This window comes from Emys orbicularis, chromosome 10 (genome assembly GCF_028017835.1).
Source record: "Emys orbicularis isolate rEmyOrb1 chromosome 10, rEmyOrb1.hap1, whole genome shotgun sequence".
NCBI lineage: Eukaryota > Metazoa > Chordata > Testudines > Emydidae > Emys > Emys orbicularis.
The window spans coordinates 59,695,462-59,717,357 of NC_088692.1; the positions used below are offsets into that span (position 1 = coordinate 59,695,462).

Here is a 21,896-nt window from a genome sequence, read left to right on the forward strand (position 1 = left end):
CCTCCTGTTTTTCCTACAAAACATGCTTTGAGTTATGGCAGTTTGGAGCACATTTGATTACATTCAGACAGCTGAAATGTAGGCACAGCTGCTAGATTACCTTTGGTAGTTAAAATCCCCTATGTAACCTCTGTTCTACTTAGAAGAAAACGTTGAGCTCTTTTTCCACTTTGGAGACCTGATTTACAGTAAATAAAACCTGTTCGTTCTTTACCAAAACAAGCACCTGGCTTAAAAATTCCATTAGTCAGGACCTAATAAAAACATTTATCTAATGTCCTTGGTGGCAAGTTCTTAAAATAGGAGGCAACCATTAGCACATTTTCTTCTTTATTTTTTAAAAAATAGTCAATTCTCCCCTCTCCCCATCCAACATGTTCGAGACAGTTTTATTCAACTTAGGCGTTTACTTTTAGCTCCAACTGCAGCCACATGACAAACTTCTACAGCGGCTCCCAGCTTCTTCAGTTCATCCAGCCAAATCATCTGTTTGTGGGAGAGGCGATCATTGGGACCCTTAACTTCCACCAGCTGAAATGTTAATGTTAAAAAAAAAAATTAATCCTATGCTTAGGTTTAGGAACTGAAAGCAGCAACCAGGCACATAGTACCAGCTGTTTGGATAAGCGCATTCGTACCTTTCACTATGAGAATGGTTGTTAAAAGGTAAGGGGAAGCTGTTGCAGTTTTTAAACAAAATTTGAATACTTAGGAAAGCGATTAATTACAAAAATTAACTTCCAGGGTTTAATCATCAACCTGTGTACATAAGTTGTCTGTTAAAGAGCAGTTAGTAACTGGATAGATATAGGTAAAAGTTATAGTAGAAAATCCTATTGGTCAAAGAAACAGACTCTGGGACCTATGTGTCCTGAACAACCAAGTTAAAGTATTTTATATAATCCACAATTCCTGGGGAACCCCCACATCTGAGCCACTTCCAGCAGAATAAACAAGGCCTATCTAGCTGAAGACCAACTTTAAATAGATGTATGTTCATGCAAATGTCCCAGACAGCTAGTTTTTGGAGTGATACTACACTTTAAAAAAAAAAAAGACTCCTGCAGCCAGGTTCTGGCCTATGTCCACTTTTAGTTCCTCTTCCCCTGCCTTTTACAAGAAAATAAATCTTAATGGTAAATCTGTGTTTAAAAGTTACCACGCAACATATCCCTTAGCAGCCCAACACATCATTTTCTAACCTCTGCCCCCCCTACCCCAGGGTCCCCCAGTTGCTATAAACCTAAAAATGCAATGCTCTATTACTGGTGGGTAAGTGCTATCCACGGTAAATTGAACAGACCCTAAAACTATACCAAGTAATTTCTCGGTCAAGTAATGCTTTCCTTACCACTTCTGGGAAGACCACAGTTTGGTGCAAAAGGAACGTTTACAATCCACTCCAGTAAGCTCTCCCCCTCTCAATTTACTTTTCACAACTGTTAGCCAGCCACCAGGTTCCTTACCAGACAAAATTACCTTTGCCTTGCCTCTCTCACTATATTCAAAATGGCTCTAACATTATATCTGGACAAAACTAAGGCTTTTCAGTACACCATTCTGGTGGAGGATCCCAGTAGGAAGATTAAAGGCTTCTGCCACTCTGGCAATAAAGCTGATGGTCGGAAGTTCTTGTTAGGCAGAGGGGCCCTGTACCCTTATGCACAGGAAGACTCATTGGAAGTATTTCAAGGCAGCTCCTACCAGGCTGATGTGTTTCAGAGGACATGACTTTTGGGTGTAGGGTACTGAGAAGTGTTCTCTTATCAATTCCCTGCTAGTCACCTCTACTCAATCCAGGTGGTGTAGCAGAGCTACAGCACGTACCTATAAATTACTGTTCATATGCCACCAGTCTGGAACAGCCTTTGCTGATGGAGTGGTTTTCCCTTAGTATTCACCTGCAGTGTAGGTAATTTGGGAGGAGGGTTTATTACCCACCATACCTTTTCAGCTATGGTTAAAATTAACTCGTAAATCCATACTAAACCATCTGGCTTTATAGGTCTTTTTTTTAGCTCAGGGCTACAGAAATTCTGTTTAGGGCAAAGGTGACCCAATAATTCCAGACTGGTGTATCCAGATATCTTTCTTTACAAGTAAAAATTCTAGATTAGCAATGCTGGCGGAAAACAATTAGGTCCCCACAGCCTGGAGCAGGATGCTTGATAATGAGGTAGTGTGAATTTCCACACAATAGGGCTACTCATGCCAACTTCTCTTGCATGTGCACAAACCAGAGCAACAGCAACACAGTCCTGCACTGTAAATTACATTCCTTTAATACATGCCCTGCCAAACAGTACACGTTCAGCTACCCCGAGTCCCTTGGAAGAACTCTAGCAATGAACATCCTACCCAATTTCAGGTTTTTATTCCTCTGTCCTCCTGGGTGTTCACTTTACTCCTGTCCCACACCCACATCTTCATTTTTAAAGTAGTGTTTGATTACATACCACAGTCTGAGTAAAAGCTGCAGAACACGCACAGAATTGTAACAGTGCCTTATGAATTAGCGGAGCTATAGTCAGCAGTATGTGTAGCGCTACCTGACCCGTCAACATTACTATCCTGAAATTACTGGAAAGCAATCATCTGTGGCCCCTGAACCATTTGGCATTCATCCACAGAGACCTACTTGATCACTTAGTGCTGGCTCTCTTCCAACTAATAAACCATTAAAAGGCAAGCTAAAATGACATCAATATTTTCCATATAAGTAACTGCTGCAGTGTTATGCATGCCAAGCTAGTCCACAGGTCTAGGAATAGCCTGTGGGCCACACTACAAAAAAAGTTTGAAGACCCCCTGCTATGACAGATGGAAGCTTTTCTTTTAGGATCAACTGAGTATTTCAATTTAAGTTTAGGGGAATATCCCTAGTATGCTGCTTTCACGTCAAAGCTAGGAACATACCTTGAAGCGGTGCTCTTGCGTACTCCACACAACTAGATCAGGAAGACCCCCTCTGCAATGGCGCAGATCTTTGGAGAGCCTCCTACATACACCACTTAGAAAAGGTCCCCCAAAGCAAGCCACTAGACTCTGCAAGTACATTAATAAAGAAGTGTATTTATCTTGCCATTTCCAGTCTTGCAAAAGTAAGCCAACTTAATGCCATTTCTCTGTTTTCTTCTTTGCCATTTGCTTAACACATCTCACATATTCCCTGCAATTAGGCTCCTCCAACATTCCCAGCTTTGGTACAGGAAAACTGGCAACAGGGTCACAGAGTACGTCTATGGGCTGTTCTACACTACCGCGGTAAATCGATCTAAGTTATGCAACTTCAGTTACATGACTAACATAACTGAAGGCAACGTAGTTAGATCCACTTACCACGGTGGCTACACTGCGCTGTGTCGACGGGAGAGCGTCTCCCATCGGCTTCTCGGGGAGATGGAGTACACAAATCAATGGGAGAGTGCTCTCCCATCGATTTCAGCAGTACCGATCTACCGGTAAGTGTAGACATGCCCTATGGACCAAAAGAGAACACTGGTTCAAGCACTAGCTTAAGACTTGGGAGACCTAGATTGCCACAGAATTCCAGGGTGACTTTGGGCAAGCTGCTTAGTGCCTCGGTTCCCCATTTATCAAATGGAAATAACAGCACTTCCCCAACTCACTGGGGTGTACATTAAGCATTGTGAGGTGCTCAGATATTATGGCAATGGGGGCCAGACAAGGCCTTAGATTGCTAAACACATATGTGACTTAACACTAAGGGCTGGATTCACAAATGGAATCTCCCTTTGGCCCAGTGTTGAAGCTGTTTCACTGTGGATAAATACTGAAAGAATCATTGGACCACATTGAGAGAGAGCAAGCATGAGGATGACACTACAGGCTGATGGTTAGCACACTCAGCTGGGAGGTGGGAGACCCAGGATCCAGTGCTTCTGTTCCAATGACTTTTTAAAATTATTATTGCAAAGGAGAACAGCTTCAATAGGAGAGACTGAGGGAGCCGCACATGAGAATATCCCAGAGTTCAGTAGTTAGAACACTCACTTGGAGGGGTGACAGATACTTATTCAAATCCCTTCTTGCCCTCAGGTGGGAGGGGGACTTGAACCAGGTGACTACCCTAACCAAAGCTATGAGGGAGGTGGTCCTCCCCACTGCCCAGCTTCTTGCCAAAACAGCACAGGGTCTAACGCCCTGAGAATCCCAAGCAGAGGGAGGTGCCTCCCTCCAGCTCAAATGTAGGCACTTATCTCCAAGAGGAGCGGGGCTTAGCACATGTCTCTCCTCTTGACATTCCCCATTGGCTGGCTTAGGTGAGAAACCACCTAGCATGCTGGCTTTTGCGAATCCCATTCTGAGATGCCTTTCTCCCCACCTTTCTCATTGTACAGGAGCCTAGGCACTGAACTCAGTCTTTGTGAATCCCAGTGATGGTCTAGGCACCTACGAGTTAGGCATGGCCATACTCAGGGTCACCAGGCCTGAGTTCCTTCATGAATCTAGGCCTAAGTGTGATGAGATGTTTGCTATTTTACCTGAGCCTGCTGGAGAGAAGTAAACCGGTCCCAGCTAACTAGTGCTGCTGCTTTTCCCTCTTCAGCATTCCAGACATTGGCAATCATCTCTTTCAGGGTCTCTGAGGAAGCTGCGTGCAGTAGCTGGAGTCTAGATTCAATGGCGTCCTTCCTGTTCTCATAGAAGCTGTCAGTATACAAATCCAGGGGGAATGCCTGTATGAAAATGGAAACACACTCCTCAGTAGCTGGAGCCTGACAATTCAAGGGCACTTGGAGAACTGGAGATTCTGAAATTGTAAATGCTCTGCTTTGAATGTTGGGCTACAATTTAACTTGAATCCTACAGGTTTAAAGAAAAGTAATTTAAAAACACAGCAGTCATCGAAATCTTGATCTAATGGAATAGATTCCACTTACACTTACACATTTAAGATTACTGCACCAAACACTAACCACATTCAAGAGCCTAACATATTGGGCTAACGAACCACAGCATCTAATTAATGAAGAAGAGTCATTTCTAGGATCTTGCTAATTTAGCAATGTTTAACCTGAGGCTCCCCTTTTACCCAGACATATCTCAAGGTCCACAAGAATACCTAAGAACTTAGGGCCCCTGGAGGTACTACTTAACCGTTCAGGGTAATAGAATGTAGACAGAGAAGAAAATATTCCCCCTTGAAATGAGTGACAAAGAAAATAACAGTCTGGGGAACACGCGTTTCCAGAAGTGTATTGAATTTCAAACATCACTACCCACTGCATGGCATCGTGCCATTCCATAAGATGGGGAGAGAGCAATGGTTCTATTTTCCTGTTTGCAGAGGGAACAAAGGCTCTACAGAATAGACGGGTTTTCAAGCAAAAAAATCCCAGATCCCATGTTCTCAGAGTTCCCTCCTCCTATCAGTTGCCCATCGAGTCTCTCATGCCTGTGCTTGCTGCATAGTGACGATGACTGACATTTGGATTTCTGATTCACACTTCAGAGATCTGGATTTCAATCTTCTTCACTTTGCTGCTGCATGTGAGCTCAGAGCAGAGTACAGTGTAGGAACAGGAAGCAGGGAAGGAAGAATAAAAGAGTGGGGGGAGAGGTGAGCTTTCAACCTCTTCTCTGCTGAGGCATCGGTCTCCTGCCACCTTTAAGCTGTGTTAATAAATGAAACTCGCCACACAAAGGGCCAGCTATGAAAGAGCTTTACAGATAGCGTTGTGTATGTTTAAATCCTGAGTCATACTGGTTATAAGCAGGTTCTGAGGGTTTTTTTAAATGGGAATGATGTGTGTATAACAAGATTAATTTTATAAAAGGGAATGGATTTATGAAAGGATGGGCTTCAGTAGAGTTTAAGAGGAAAGCTGCACTTGCAGAAATCATCGAAACTCACACAGACCACTCACTCACTGTATGTACGTTTGCACTGAGCTAGAATCGTGACATTTGGTATATTCACGTATGTGCCTTTGAACTCAAAGAAAAGCTCACTTCCCATCAGAGGTCACCAAAAGATTAATTTCGAAGGTTTCAAGCATTCTATGCCTTACATATGTATTAGAGGGCATAAGGCCTCCAATCTGGAAAAATGATGGACATCAGAGGTCTTCTGCACTAGTCAGATTTTAGTCAAGAACCATCACCAAAGGTAAGTGAATGCTGCACATCCTAACTGTGCCTGTCAGGGCAAACTACTATCAACTAGCAATGAAGAGCATTTCAGTAACAGGATGCAACCTGCCATCAGATAAAACACTGTGAATCCAGAACAGACTGTAATAGATGTTTATCATAATTATCTATTTTTTTAAACAAACCTTTGGATAGAAAAAAATACCCTTCACAAATACCTGATAAGAATTTCTGAAAACATCTGGTATGCCATCCATGAAAATAATGTCCCACATTAGAAGGCTATAGAGTGTACTAAACGTGGACCCTTCTCCATGAATCCCTGAAGGACAAAAATCACATTCAGATTTCCAGCCATGGAAACAAAGATAGGCACATTTCAATCTCTGAGTAGTTAAAGCAACCACAGCTGAAATACAGATTAAAATGTTCAGCAAGAGCAAAGTATCATGTTCAGGATTACACATACACCCCGTCATCAGATACTAACACTACACAAAATGTAGTAAAACACATTTTAATGGCATTGATATCACTTTCACAATTTGCTAAGGCTCTTTGTTTAATGCCAATACACTTGACTAAAAGAGTTAAATCAAAGCAAGACCCTTTTGAAGGTTACCAAATAACTATATTTTGGACATTTCAAAGCCTTAAGAATCTCGTCTATTACCCAAAACAAGCTACGGCGAAGGTTGGCTGCTCCATTCCATTTTAAAGGGGATTCAAAGGAATTTCAGTTTCATGGCTGGCAGCACACACCATCTTTCTGCAAGGCAGGAGTAGAGAATCTGGCAACTCTCACTAATACACCATGTAGCATGCATGATGTCACTTGCTGCTCCACCATTCTCTATAACTTCCTCACTGATTCACTGGTCCAACAGATGCTTCACTTGGTTCCCCACTGCATTGGTTGGATCTCTGGCTATGACGAGAGTTGTTGCAAAGCGTAGCATCTTGGTTCTCCCTTGAGACATGATATTTTTAATGGCTGCCTACTCTGTTCTACTATACTCAGATTTTTACTGCCAAGATACAGATAAAACAAGAAAAAGATTACTAGTACCCTAATCCCTCTGAAACTGTGGGAATTATGGTAAATTTCACAAAATTATGAGCAACTGAAAACAAAATAAAGGAATCTGTTATGTGACCTTAACTAAAGCAGTTGCTGATGCTCTTGCTATAACAGAAGTATGTATGTCTACTGGTAATTGCAGTGACTCTGAAATGCCAGAAGACTAGGGGGAGATGATCATCTAGTCTAGATAATCACAATGGGATGTCTATAAAATCCTTTGCTATACAATTTCCTCAGTGGCACTCTTGCTCCTGCTGGCACTCAGCCACTTACAGTTACAGCTTTTGGAATCCCAAACTCCTACACATGTGTGAATTAAACTATTTTAAGTAAAAGCCTATTGATCTTGAAAGACAAGATGAGAAACTTCTAATGCACTTGGAGATCTAGAAAGATAAAGGAATATATTTTTTTCCATTTCAAAACTGCAACTGGGATGTGGAGGAGAAAAGGAATCAAAGTACAGGAGAAAGGCTCTTAAGTACAATTTCCAGCTACTTTTAGGAAGGAAAAAAAATCAGCAACTTTTCACTGACTTTCAAACAATGGGAGCATTAACTGCTAAAACTGGGTTAAAAGACTCTCTCTTTGTAGCGGATAGTCCATTCCTGAACATTATTGCATTGGTATAAGAGAATTGTTACTATTACCCTGATCAAAGCCATTCTGTCTGTAATGTGTTAACGCCAGCTCCTCAACTGAACACATGATTGTGGACAGAGTGAAGTCTTCTCCTTTCTCTTGATCATCAATGTCCTCCACTAGAAACACAGATTTTCCCACCCCTGTTTGGGGACACATCTTTCCTTTGATTGTAACCTGAATACATAAAAACAGCTAGTTAATGTCCAACATTAAAGGTGAATAGCCTTATTTAAGTATCTCTACCTCTCCTAAGGGATACAAAGCTCCCTAGCACTGCTTTTACAAAGAGAAACCAACTTTCAAAAAACAAGTGAATTATTGATCAGCTAAAAATAAAGAATTCAGAGTTTAAGCTGCCATTTTCTTGACAGCCATTTGCTAATCGAGTCAATTTTTGGATGACAAATGAGACTCAAATTGCAAATGTTCATAAAGGAACCACACTAGCACAGCTTCTGGGTTGAAGGGAATGTTAGGAGTCAGGATACAGGGTAGACTCCTGACCCAAGTGAAGTCAATGACAAACCTTCCACTAATTTCAACAGGGCCAGGATTTCACCCATAATATCTAGCAGGCTGCACACACACAAAAAGCATTTAACTATGAAGTTAATCAAGAAGTAAATTCCTGCTCATCTTTTTAGCAAAATTTCCCAAAAATCATAGAATCATAGAATATCAGGGTTGGAAGGGACCTCAGAGAGGTCATCTAGTCCAACCCCCTGATCAAAGCAGGACCAATCCCCAGACAGATATTTACCCCAGTTCCCTAAATGGCCCCCTCAAGGATTGAACTCACAATCCTGGAGATGCTCAGGCCAATGCTCAAACCACTGAGCTATCCCTCCCCCAAATATTAACACACCAGGGGACTGATCCTTGACCATTGGATATTGATTTACACCTGTGTACAATAGGTGTGATGTCCTACCACTATGGTTTGGTGTGCTTTACATCCACTGTGCACAGGTGTAAATGACTACACAGGGCAGGGGAGAATGAAGCACAATGATATCCATTCTAATATGGAAGTTCCCGCCTCCAATTGATCAAAAACCTGATTCTACCAGTCCTGCATTCTCACAAGCCCTTCAAAGAGGGCTAACAAACCCCCAATGAGGTTAGTAATATCTACCCACGTTACACATGGAAAACTGAGACCCAGTGAGATTAAAAGTCATTCAGTAAGTCAGAAGCACAGCCTGGAAGGAGCCCAGGAAACTTCTGACTTCTGGGCACAGACAGCAACATTTTATAGCTTTACTGGTGAGCTGGGTCAGATCTACAGCTAGTATAAATCAACATAGCTTCATTGAAATCAGTGGAGCTCTGCTGATTTACACCAGTTGAGAGTTGGGCCCATTGTGTTACAGAATATATAATACAAATGCAGGGAAGTATACACCCATACACCCAGTTTCCAGGATTACCATCCCAGTCAGAAGGAAAGGACTGCTGGAATTGGTAGGTTCTCAGGAACCAGTAACACTTTACTCACATGTGTAACATCTTCCACAGTTATGACAGGCAGCTCCTGAAAGAGGCTCCTGAACTTCTTGCAGCTTGGTGAGTCTTTCAATCGCAGTGCACGCTGGTAGAGAGAGAGTCGATGGCCTGTGCGCACTAATGGATCTGACAGCCCTTTTCTAATGCACTCAATAGCCTAGGAACCAAGAAGATCTCAGGTAATGACCTGGGAAGAATATGTGAGTCTATTTCTACTCAGCCTTAATCTGATTTAAAGAGCACAAAGAAGGAAAGCAACAGAGAATAAAGAATGGTGTTAAAGGGGAATCTATTTATTTACTTACTCTTATACTGAAGAAACTCCTTTTAAGTGATATTTTGCACCAGTGAAATAGCAGAAGACAGAGTTTCAGATTCTGATCCCAGTAGCACTAGAGTTACTCCCCATTTACACCAGTGAAACCCAAAACTAAAATCTTCCCCAAAGAGTACTTGGAAATGATAACTTCTATTCCGTAAATGGATGCGATTCAAATGAAATATTTAAAGTGTCTGATACTTGATTCAAAAACTAAACTAAAAATGCTCATGCCACATACTTTTGACCAAGAGAAAATGTGGCCATGCTTTCCCCCACCACCCTAAACCACTGCAATGCACTTAAATGTACCAGTTAAGCAAACAAAGACCTGGAGAGGATCAAAGTAATCCATTCAGAGTAAGTGGCATGCAGGAACGAAGAGGAGGGTGCCACTGAACACACAGGATTTAATGCATATAAATCTTGATTCCCAGCATTGCTCTCTGGTAGTAGCAGCCAGTTAATCGGGGCCAATTTTTTAACAAGGGTACCCAGCTACTTTAACAGCAGTTTAATTCAAGAACAGGTATGCTAGCTCTTGGTGCAAATATATGGAGGGTAAAACTGAGCCCAGCATAGGCCCTCTACAGTACCAGGTTTACCATGGCGCCAGGCGCAGAGTCACAAGAGGCCCCGGCCAGCCCGTTCCCCCGGCCAGCTGAGCCGGCCAGGAAAGCTGCCCCTGCCCCTGCTCCGCCCCACCTCTTCCCATCCCTGGTCCGCCCCAGCCCTGCCCCCGCTCCTTCCCCCCCAAACCTCCTCCCCTGAGCTACACATCCTGGGGGACTGCAGCAGGGGTCAGGCGCGCCCTGCACTCACCAGGTGGTGGGAAGTGAAACGACCTGGCCCCAGCCCGCTCCGCTCAGCACGGCTTCCAGCCGTGTCGCTGGTGAGTGCTGGGGGGTGGTTCCCCCCTCCCCCAAAGTCCGGGAGCCAAGGGAGCGGAGCAGAGCAGGCTGGGGCTGGGTCACTCCACTTCCCGCCACCCCATGAGTACAGGGTCAGGTCCACCCTGCAATCACTGGACAGCAGGAAATGGAGCAACCCGGCCCCAACCTGCTCTGCTCCGCCACCTCGTGCTGGGGGGCGGTTCCCCTTTGCCCCCAAGCCTGAGGAGGAGATGGAGCGGTGGGGAAGGGGCATGGGATGGGGAAGAGAAGGGGATAGGGGAAGCGGGGGCAGGAGAAAAGAGGTAGTGGGGAAGGAAGGGGGTAGGATGGGGAAGAGATGGAGCAGTGGGGAAGGGGAAGAGAAAGGGATGGGGGAAGCAAGGGCAGGGGACAAGGAGGAGATGGAGCAGTGGGGAAGGGGCATGGGATGGGGAAGAGAAGGGGATGGGAGAAGCGGGGGCAGGGGGGAAGCTGGAGCCCAGCATGCGGCATCCCCTTGGCAGAAGCTGGGGCTCCCCTGTTGACAAGTCCCACCTCCCCTGCATCTGTACCACCCCGATGAGCCCCCCCAGACACCCTCCCCACTGAGCCCCAACCACCTGCACCTGGACTCCCACCCAAATGAACTCCACCTCCCCTGTACCTAGACCCCCCCACTGAGCCCCAAACACCTTCACCTGGATCCCCTGCAGAATCCCATTGCCCCTGCACCTGGAACCCCATAATGAGCTTCTGTGCATCCAGATCTCCCACTGAGCCACCCGCCCCCAAATTGCACCACAGAGAACTCTCTTACCCACACCTGGATCCCCCCACACTAAGTCCCTCTGCACTTGGACCCTGCTGCCAGGCTGAGCCTGCTCACCCAAACCTGGTGCGCCTGGCACAGGGGAGCAGGGCCCCAGAGGGTTTTTGGGGCAGGCCTGCCCTTGCACTGTGTCAGGGTCGGGTGCAGCCTCACTGCCGAGTCCTTGTCCCGGGGTGAGGTGGGGGGAGGCTGCAGGGTAATCTCCCACCTCCATGCAACCAGTGGCCTGTGCTCCCCACTGCCATGTTGGAGCCTCCACATTTATTTATAGACAAATAAATTTTGCAGAATTTTAAAATATTGTGCACAGAATTTTTTAATTTTTTGGTGCAGAATCCCCTCAGGAATATGGGGTGCTGTGCAGCTGTGATGGTGGGACTGTGAGGAAGGTGGTGGGCAGTGGGGAGGTCTATGGGCAGGGGGCACTGGGTGAGTGATGTGGTGTGCAGGGTGCTGTGCAGTTGTGGTGGGAGGCCAGCGGGGGAGGTCTCTGGGAAGGGTGGGGGCATAGAGATCTATGGTGGAGGTCTCTGGGCAAGGGGGCGCTGGGCATAAGGGTGTGGCACTGGGCAGGGGGGCGGTGTGGTGCGAGCCCGCCCTCAAGGGGAAGGGGCATGCTGGTAGCACAGGGCTGGGCAGGCCAGTGGGAGTCTGGCAGCTGCAGGTTTGTAAACAGTGCCTTCCTGCAGCCCGCCCTTCACTCTGGAGACTGACCGTCCCGCCCCCCTGCACCTTGCCCCATGGGTGCCCACAAATATGTTCGGCGCCAGGCCCACAAAAAGTTAATCTGGCCCTGGCCCTCTGCACTACTTCAGTCTTACGAATGGAAAGGTGGTCTGAGGGTTAAGGCACTAAATTGAGACTTGGGAGAACTTGGCTCTGCCACAGACTTTCTGTGTGCCCGTTGGCAAGGTACTTCATACTTCTAAGCCTCATTCAGTTCTCATCTGTAAAATGGGAACAATAATGAATCCTTTCTCCCACCTTCTATTTGTCTTATATTATTTAAACTGTAAACTATTCAGGGCAGAGACTATATGTATATATAGTGCCTAGCATAATTGGGCACTGATGAAAGTTAGGACTTGTAGGAGCAATTATAACACAAACAACAACAGATCAGTTGCCAGGCAGCTGCAGCCAGAGACTCAGCTCCATCTGCAAACCAGGGAGAGAGATTCTGCACCAGCTCTGAGTGGGCTGGTGCAGATGGGGTAGGAGAAGGGCAACTGGGTCACACTCTAGGGTTACCATACATCCGGATTTTCCCGGACATGTCCGGCTTTTTGGGCCTCAAATCCCCATACAGGAGAAAATCCCAAAAAGCCGGACATGTCCGGGAAAATAGGGAGGGAGGGGCCGGCGGTGTTCGGCCGGGGGCCGGGGCCGAGCCGGGGCCGGGCGGTGCGGGGCCGGGGGCCGGCGCCCCAGGGCCCAAGCCGGGCGGGAGACGCCGGGGCCAGAGCCTCTTGGCCGCCGGAGGGAGCCGCTCGTCCGGGGGGGCGGGGCTGGACTGGGCCACGCCTCCTCACGCCCCCCCCGCCCCAGCCCCAGCTTACCTGCTGCCTGCCTGCTTCAGGCTTCCCGCGAATCAAATGTTCGCGGGAAGCAGCGGAGCTGGGGCTGGGGCTGGGGCGGGGGCGGAGCCGGGGCCCCGTGGAGTGTCCTCTTTTTGGACACTTAAAATATGGTAACCCTATCACACTCAGACTTTGTCTACACTGGTGGCGGCATGTAGGGTATGTGTAGCTACATGCTACAGTGAACAGCAGGCTGCATCCATGCTGCAGTGTGTAGCTATACACATCAGCAAAAATCTCTGGCAGCAGGGAAAGGCTCTCAGCAGGGAGCTGCAAATCCTCTCTCCACTGCCTCCCCTTGTCAGAGCCTTTCCCACTCCTATCAGTGGGGAGGCAGCAGGACACACCACCGCTAAAAACAGTGTAGGCGAGGAGGCGCTGCTTAGGCATACAGAGAGCCATGTAGGGTATATACCTTAAGGTTATGGTGTGTCTTTACTCGCCAAAGCAGTGCCTCACCATCTACACTCTATGTATATTGTTGGTGGGGGTGGGGGGAGAGAGAGTGCAGTGTATGTATTCTATACCCCAGCATAAGTGTAGACATAGCCTTAGGGTGCTGAGCTACAAAATTTGGAGCACACAGACTTCTGCTGCTGGCTGCTTTATCACAGTGATGTCTCATGCACCAATAGCAGCACCTGCTTACTGAAAGTGGGTGGAGGTCAAAGGCAGACCCAGACCTGCAAATTGGTGCCACTGGTTCCACCACAGTCTGCTGCAAATGTCTGCCTAAAAGTGCCTGAGAACTCTGTAAGGCCTTATATAATCATTACATCCAAACTTGCTATGCCATTCCCAAGCTGTTACATTTCTCTCCCTTGGCCACCTGCCAACTAATCACTTAGAAATCCAAGGACTGGTCTCCATGGACACGGTGTCTCTGAAAGCCTGATTGTATCAGGCAGCTAGAAAATGGCAAGTTTACCCACTGCACAATTAATTTGCTTTTATAAACTCATCCCATGGAGGGGCAAGGATGTCAGGCAAAAGTGGACCAAATCCCTCCCCGATGTACTTCCAATACAGGCTCCAGAGTTCCACACAGGAGGGATAAACATGGCCCACCACATGTCCTTTACAATGCCTTATTCTGGATCCTAACTTCTCACTCAATCTGAGACTGATGGGCTGTGCTTTCTCTGCATGGATTTTGGGTGCAGTTCAGAGTTGTGGCATGGGAACTCTAGGGCTAAGGCATGGGCAATGTTGCCCCTGGAAGAGCTGTTTGTGGGGAGTGAATCTGGGACCCCTAGATCTAAAAGCAGGAGTCTCTACTACTTGAGCTAACGGACCAAGTCAATTAGCTCAAAGGTGGTAGCAAAGTCAAACCTCTGTACATAGTCTAGCCACTAGGAGGGCACAGAGGGTATGTCTACACTGCAGCTGGGAGCGTTGTGTGGAGATTGTGGCATCAGCGGAGACTCGTAGGCCAACTGTGCTCAGGCCCAGGGGGTCAGGTGGGTCCAAGCTCAGAGAGCTAGCCTGAACCTCAGCCAGTGCCACAACAGCTACACTGCTATTTTTAGTGCTCTAGCTCAAGCCAAGCTAGCAGAAGTCTGTCTCCCTGGGTTGGGAGGCACATTCCCAGCTGCTGTATAGTGTAGATATAGCTAGAGAGCCATACTGGGTTACCCCGGCTTCCACTTGCCAGAAGTTCTGCCCCCCACGGAGCAGCAAGTAATGAGGCCAGTTCTCTCTGGGCTTTGCTGAATTTAACCCTTTGGTGTGCCATTTTCCAGGTAATAGTAAGTTTACTATCTATTGATCACACTCTTCTCATACCATTTCTACTATGCATTCAGAGCACTGAGCCCACTATTCTCTGGGTTGTCCAATGCAGGCCCTATTGTGGTACAGCACACTAGACAACACTGGGGGGAGGGATAGCTCAGTGGTTTGAGCATTGGCCTGCTAAACCCAGGGTTGTGAGTTCAATCCTTGAGAGGGCCACTTAGGGATCTGGGGCAAAATTGGTCCTGCTAGTGAAGGCAGGGGGCTGGACTCGATGACCTTTCAAGGTCCCTTCCAGCTCTATGAGATAGGTATATCTCCATATATAAAACACCAGTCTTCATTCAGTTTGTGAGACTGCTTCTGGCACCTCAGGACTCTGCCATGCTTCTTCACAGCCCATGGTCCATCTACAAGGCAGACTGGCATGATGGCACTTATCTCCCACAACCTGTCCAAAAAGCCACAATTCCTCCAGCGAGTGAAAGCAAATGGATAAGTGGCCTGGCAGACTTACAGGGAAAGGAAATAAGGCATCCAAGCCTGCCCTGAGGGTAAAAGCTACCCCTGCTTCCCATCAGGAACAGTCTATCTAACAGCTCCCGCCATAGCTCCTTGCCTGAGGAGCTAAAGAGGCCTCCTTTCCAGCTGCCTCTCCTCAGCACGGGGGCAGGGATTTTAACAGGAATACCCCCTAACACTGAGGAGGATCCAGAGTGAGAGCCATCCTCTGCAAAAGCTCTCCCTGCCTCTCTGTGGACCATGAAACAGACTGGCTGAGCAGGCACTTGACTGGCAACTACATACAATCCCTGAGCTCGGAAAAATTCTCCACAGTGATAGAAAAACAATGCTGACCAAATATGAATCTGTTCATCCCTCACCAAGCCTCAACCTCACCAAGCCTCAAATGTCTGCACTGCAATGTAAGCCCAGAGTTAGTGGGACTTGAGTCAGCTGACCCATGTATTTTAACCCTATATTAAGACACTTTTAACCTGTGCTTGAACCTAGGGCTCTGGAGTCAACACCGGAGCGTGCAGACATGAATCAAAACAACCATATCCCAGTCCCTAGCGCCCCCCGCCCCAAATGTCGCCGCTCTAGCCCTAGGACCATGGTGTACTGTGGGAAAAACTTTATTGCCCACCTTACACAACACTAGGAAGCAGCGGGCTTTGCAAAAAGTTTGATCGGTTCACTCTCCACTGCAAACCCAAGAGGCTCTCTGATAATGTGCTTGCAGATTGGTGATCAGAAGAGAATGGGTTAACACTGACCTGAGCTGCTATCATTTGCCAAGGGAAGGGAGGGGGCTTCCTTTTTCAATTGAGTGGATTGCTGATTGTTAGGATAGCGAGGATTAAGGAAGCAGTCCCATGAAATTGTGGGATACTTCTGGCTGACTCCCAGGCCCGAGTCAAGCGGGGCTGCGTCTACACTGCAAAGCAATAGGACTCGGACCCTGGGTACCAGCTTAACTCGAGCTCGGACCCTCCAAGGTCCTGGAACCTGAGTTAGCACAATTGCAGTGCAGATGCCAGGGGGGTTAGGCTTGAGCCTGTTCTTATGCTGTAGTGTGGACATACCCAAAGACAAGTCCTACTTCCCAAGAGAAGCCTATCAACTACCCTTGGGAACAGATCCATACAAAGCGCTGATAGCAGGTCTAGACTAAAAATTTACATCAGCTCATCAGCACCAATGCAGCTGTGCCACTGTAGCGCATCTGGTGAGGACATCTCAGCCAACGGGAGAGAGCGCTCCCAACGCCTTAATAACTTCACCTCTGCTCTCCCGCCAACAGTGCCATCTACATGGGAGGTTAAGGTTGGTATAACTACGCCGCTCAGGGATTTGGATTTTCCACACTGTGTAGTGTAGACCAAGCCTAAGCCTCTTACAGTGCCTTCCCAGCACTCCTGCGCATATAAAATACAAGCAGTGTTTTTAACACCTAGCTAGTACTGTTCTCCAGCGTAGAGCATGCAGATAGGGGATACCTGCTCATTGCGTTTCAAGTGCTGGTGTAAATTCAGAGCCAGTCGATCCCACCATCGTCCTCTGCTGTCTGTACAATACACTTCCTGAGATAAAAGATACTGCAGTTCTTCCACAGCCTCCTACAGCAATGCAAAACTCTTCTATTAGATGACACAGGAAAGCAAGCTGAAGTATCATTATACAATTAAAGCCAGCTACGTTGCCCATAGTGCAGTAGTAACACAGTAGTATTACCCTTCCAAGTGTCTTCCCTCCTCCCCCACACTGGCTACTTTAACTCTCAGCAATTCTCAGCTCAAGTCCTTTTTACCCTTTAACATCCCTTTCTATAACAGCTTAGTCTCTAAGGTGCCACAAGTACTCCTGTTATTTTTGCGGATACAGACTAACACGGCTGCTACTCTGAAACCTACGAACATATAGAGAGTCATTTAGACTTACAGGTCAATTGCAAAGAGGAAAATGCTTTTTCCCCTTTTTGTTTCATTATGATATACAAAGAAGGCCTGAAAATTGCTTGCTTGTTTTTTGGTTAAAGTGGTTTTCTTGGTGTTTTTCTTTCTTATATTATAAAGTTGTGTTCCCTGGCAGGGACCTCTTAAGCTGGAGATTCTTAGTCCTCAACTGAAGAGACGGAGCATTTCAGAGTCAGCTTCTCCCCCTGTCACCCCACCCAAGAGTTTTGCTTTACAAGGTCTTAACAAAATCCAATGAAAAGAAGATATCTTTAAACAGTATAAATAACAATCCCTCAGTGTTAGACTCTTGCCATATAATAATCCCCAAGTGGATCTTCCACAGGCTTCCACAGAGTCTTCCAGCTACAACAGGGAAGTCAAAACCTAATGTTGTTATGCAAGAAAAAAAAGTGGGGGGGGGGAAAATGTTGAAAAAACTCTTCCAGGCCTTCCTTATAGATCCTCGTGCAGGAAGAAAAATGGTGCACTGTTTTTCTCTTCACAGGTTACCTTTAAGCAAAGCTGCACCAGATCCTATCATCTCTAAAGCTACACAACAGATAAAAATTTCATTGACTATTGCAATGTCAAACCCTTCTACAATATTCCTGTGAACTGTATCATCAATGAGGTCTGACACTATAATATAATGTACTAAGACTGCCACCCAAGGAAAATGTAAGGATTTTCTATCTGAGAGCCAGCTATAGTAATTTCATTACAGAAATATTAGCAATTAAAAATGAACCACTGTCTTGCACCACTGCTTTACCTCATACATATGAAGTCTCTGCAGTATTTCAACCCCTCGAGAGAGGATTCTTGTATACATCCACCCAACCGTAAAATGTCGCAGATACTCTGGTAAGTCTCTATGGCATCTTTAAAAAAAAGAACGCATCAGAGATCATTTAAATAGGAATGACTATCAAATCATTCAGACTCTTTTTTTTTTTTTTTTACAAAGCACACAAATAGTTGAGCGCTTATAAAAACAAAATAACATTAAGTATATATAAAAATGCAGTAAAAAGAACATCAAGGTTGCAAAGTCTGCCACTCCAAAGTTCACAAGTGACAGAATTACGGTGGCTGGCGCAATGGTTTAATATTAATATTTTGGCAGCCATGTCCTTGGTTCAACAACCAGTGAAACTAAAGATTCACATAACATAGGTCAGTTAAAAGAAAATTTAGTTCCACCATCTTTTTTATTTATTTATTTATTGTTTTTGTTTTTTACTTACAGGTGTTCTCTACCAAGACAGACAATCAGCTAGACAAAAGGCCACTGGCTGAAATAGCCTTTCCTGCCCTAACAAATTTATTTAACTTACAGATATTAGCCATCTTTTTTTGATGGCATATACTATTCAAGGGCATGATATTAGTCTCACTGAAGAGAAGTTTTACCACGGTCTTCAACAGGAGAAAGATCAAGCCCCCAAACGACCCTCCATGAATATGAGGTTAAGTCAGTTGCCATGAGAATGAATATGATGGCAAACACAGGGCTATGGTTTTCAAGGTATCATCAAGCTAGCAAACAAATAATTAAAATGAAACCTGATGAAGGACACTTGAACAACAATACATGTACGTTCAGTTCTCAGATCTTTAGTAATGGTTCCTGAATAACACCAACTTGGAAATTTCAGCAGATGAATAACCAATATGTTTTCCCATAACCTTTACTACATTACTTTGTTCTTTGTGAATTTTAAATTCTGCTGATTGCTGTTTGCCTAGCAGCCATAAACACAAACTAAGACAAGTGAAAAATAGATTCTTGTTCTCCTTTATTTTGGCATGTAGGATACGGAGCTGTTTCAGTGCTTTATCTTTGTCTACCAATTCACTCTGCACTTTTACATAAAAAGTCTCTCCAATTTAAACCATTTAAAAGCTAAACAAATAAAGCAAGAAGTTCAAAGCTTTTAAGAACAGTGAAACTGCTGAATTCAACAGGCTCCAGTTAGAACACAAGAATACAAGCCTCCTTCAATAGGAGCTGAATCAAAAATGAGATCATGTATCTGCTAGTTGCATGTGAATTTCAACGTGCATTTCTGCTTTAGTACCTCAAAGAAGGATGATTTTTCAGTTCATGCCAGGTTTCTTTTGCACACATATAGAGATATTTAGCTTCTGTCCAGTTCCCATTAGCCATTGCAGTGGCTACATCATTTGACAAATGAGCAGCTGTTGCATATCTAACAAAAAAACCCAAACCACAAATACAAAAATAAATACCAGGTGCAAAGAGAGTTTACAGTTAAAAATAACTCATTCCCTTTATACAATGTTATCTGATTTCCCTCCCACCCTCATCTCCCAAGGCATTTAAAAAAAAACAAAAACAAAACAAAAAACCCTCAAGGCCAACTTTATTCCTGGAGTATTCTGAAGTGAATGGAGTATACATCAGGGTGCATTAAGTTTAAAATGTTTTCTCTAGTATAAAACACTTATATCATCTTCTCATTGCTCTAGGAATTCATTCTAACAGCAGGCATTGCAATTTAATGTGCAGCTTTCATCAGTAGATGACCATGAAGCAATGAGGTAAGCTACTCTGGTTCAGAATGTAAGGCCACTAAGCATTACAAATTTTGGGAGGGTTCTTAGTAGACTCTATATTAACTAACCACAAATATACTGTTGTGTTTTCTCCTCTGGTCTTCTATTTGCCCTACAATTTATGGCAATAGCACAGATAAGATGACATGGTATAGGCAATAATAGTGCTTATTTAGAAATAAATACATGGGTGTCATTGCTGCATTTCACATGCTGTCTCCATAAATCAGTTTCCAGATAGCCAAAGTTCCTCCTACCTGATGAGATCTTCTCTGTCCTGGAAGATTGCTGTTTTCCTATTTACTGTGTAACTGGGAAACACCGTACGACCCATGTTTACCATAAGCAAGGTGGAGAGCTGGCCTTGGCCACCACTAGCTGCTTCCTCATCCTCCACTGAATCAGTCAGTGAGAACAGCAGTAAAACTCGAGAAAATACTGCTCGGGGGCCTTTACAGACCCTGACAGACTTCCCAGAAAGGTCCTTAGCCCTAGAAGCCAAGCAAAATGTTTATCCAGATGTAATTTGCTTCCAAAACAATTATTCTACAGCTTGATTTTCCCTACAGTATGAAGGAGCTTGAGAAACTACATAGTATACGTGGTCTCTAATGAAAAGCCAGATATAGGTACTTAATACATAGCAAATATAACATTTCAGTAAGTGAAGTGGAATAACTTGACTACATATATGCTCTACAAAAAGTAAGATTATCTCTCTGGCAACGACTTGCTGTGTAACTTTGGACAAGTCAACAAAAATCAGGTCCTAAAGTGGAACATTCAAAATTGAAGGCACTGAAAATCAGAGGCCATTTTTGAAAATACATCCTTTCACTTCTCTGAGGATTTGCAAGACTTAATTCATTAACGTTTACCAAATGCTTTGAGATTTTCATATGGAAGATTTAGTAGAAGTGCAAAGCATTATTATTATCATTATTGAACCTACGTTCAAATTTTATATTTAAACTCTCATTACAGGTTTTCATTGAAGCTGACAAGAATCTGGAAATTCAGCATCAAATTTAAAATGCAGTCCCCACAATAATGTGCAATTTTTGCTGAGATACTATAGTGCAGGGGCAGGCCAAATCCAGCCCGCTGCTGCTTCATTTCATCCAGCCCGCGGCAAGTCTCCATGCCGCAGGCTGGAAGCCCCAAGCCTCGGCGCCCCCCCGCCCCCCGCGGGGCTGAAGCCAGGGTTGCCAGGCCATTAAAAATCCGGTCGGCTCCACTCAGTTCCCAGAGGCAACCGGCATGTCCTAGCGGCCCCTAGGAGCAGGGACGATCAGGGAAGCTCCACGCGCTGCCCCCGCCCCGAGCACGAGCTCCACAGCTCCCATTGGCCAGGAACTGTGACCAATGGGAGCTGCAGGGGCAGCGCCTGCGGGCAGCGCACAGAGCCCACTGGCCCCTCCGCCTAGGGGCCAGACACGCCAGCCGCTTCCAGGAGCGGCGTGGAGCCAGGGCAGGCAGGGAGCCTGCCTTAGCCCCACCGACCGGGAGCCACTTGAGGTAAGCGCCGCCCAGGCAGAGCCCACACCCGGAACCCCTACCCCCAGGTCGGAATCCCCTCCCGCACACAAATTCCCTCCCGGAGCCCGCATCCCGAACCTCCTCCTGCACCCCAACCCCCAGCCCTGAGCCCCTTCCTGCATCCCAAACCCCTCATCCCCAGCCCCACCCCGGAGCCCGCACCCGCAGCCCTCACCCCCCCTCCCGCATCCTAACCCCCTGCCCCATCCCTGTGGGTCAATGGCCCCTGATAGAAAAAAGGTTCCCCATCCCTGCTGTAGTAGATAATTCTTCGATCACAGGACCTTGAACAGTAGACGATCTTGTATATTCTACATATTCAAAAGGTAGTCAAAGTCTGGCAGTCTGGCCATTACTGTGAATTTCACTGATTTTTCTTTTCAATACAATGGTACTTAAAAGAAATGTAGCTGCATACACTCTTGAATACAGTTTACAGATGAAAAATCCAAATAAAAAGAATTTAAACAATTGTCTAAATACATATCTATCTGCTAGACCACGGGTCGGCAACCTCTGGCACGCGGCTCGCCAGGGTAAGCACCCTGGTGGGCCGGGCCACTTTGTTTACCTGCCGTGTCGGCAGGTTCGGCCGATCACGGCTCCCACTGCCCGCAGTTCACTGTCCC

General features: G+C 45.8%; 1 protein-coding gene across 1 annotated transcript in view; it reads right to left on the reverse strand.

Moving 5' to 3' along the window:
• Positions 1–341: 341 nt before the first annotated feature.
• Positions 342–21,896, reverse strand: part of FAN1 (FANCD2 and FANCI associated nuclease 1) — a 45,516-nt gene continuing 23,961 nt past the window's right edge. The window contains exons 5-14 of the mRNA XM_065411981.1: positions 19,986–20,219; positions 19,230–19,361; positions 17,921–18,029; positions 16,690–16,809; positions 9,345–9,509; positions 7,852–8,020; positions 6,336–6,439; positions 4,506–4,700; positions 2,917–3,045; positions 342–531 (exon numbers count right to left, since the gene is read on the reverse strand). Coding sequence (XP_065268053.1) covers positions 394–531; positions 2,917–3,045; positions 4,506–4,700; positions 6,336–6,439; positions 7,852–8,020; positions 9,345–9,509; positions 16,690–16,809; positions 17,921–18,029; positions 19,230–19,361; positions 19,986–20,219 — 1,495 coding nt within the window. The 3' untranslated portion in view covers positions 342–393. The remainder of the gene's footprint in view (positions 532–2,916; positions 3,046–4,505; positions 4,701–6,335; positions 6,440–7,851; positions 8,021–9,344; positions 9,510–16,689; positions 16,810–17,920; positions 18,030–19,229; positions 19,362–19,985; positions 20,220–21,896) is intronic.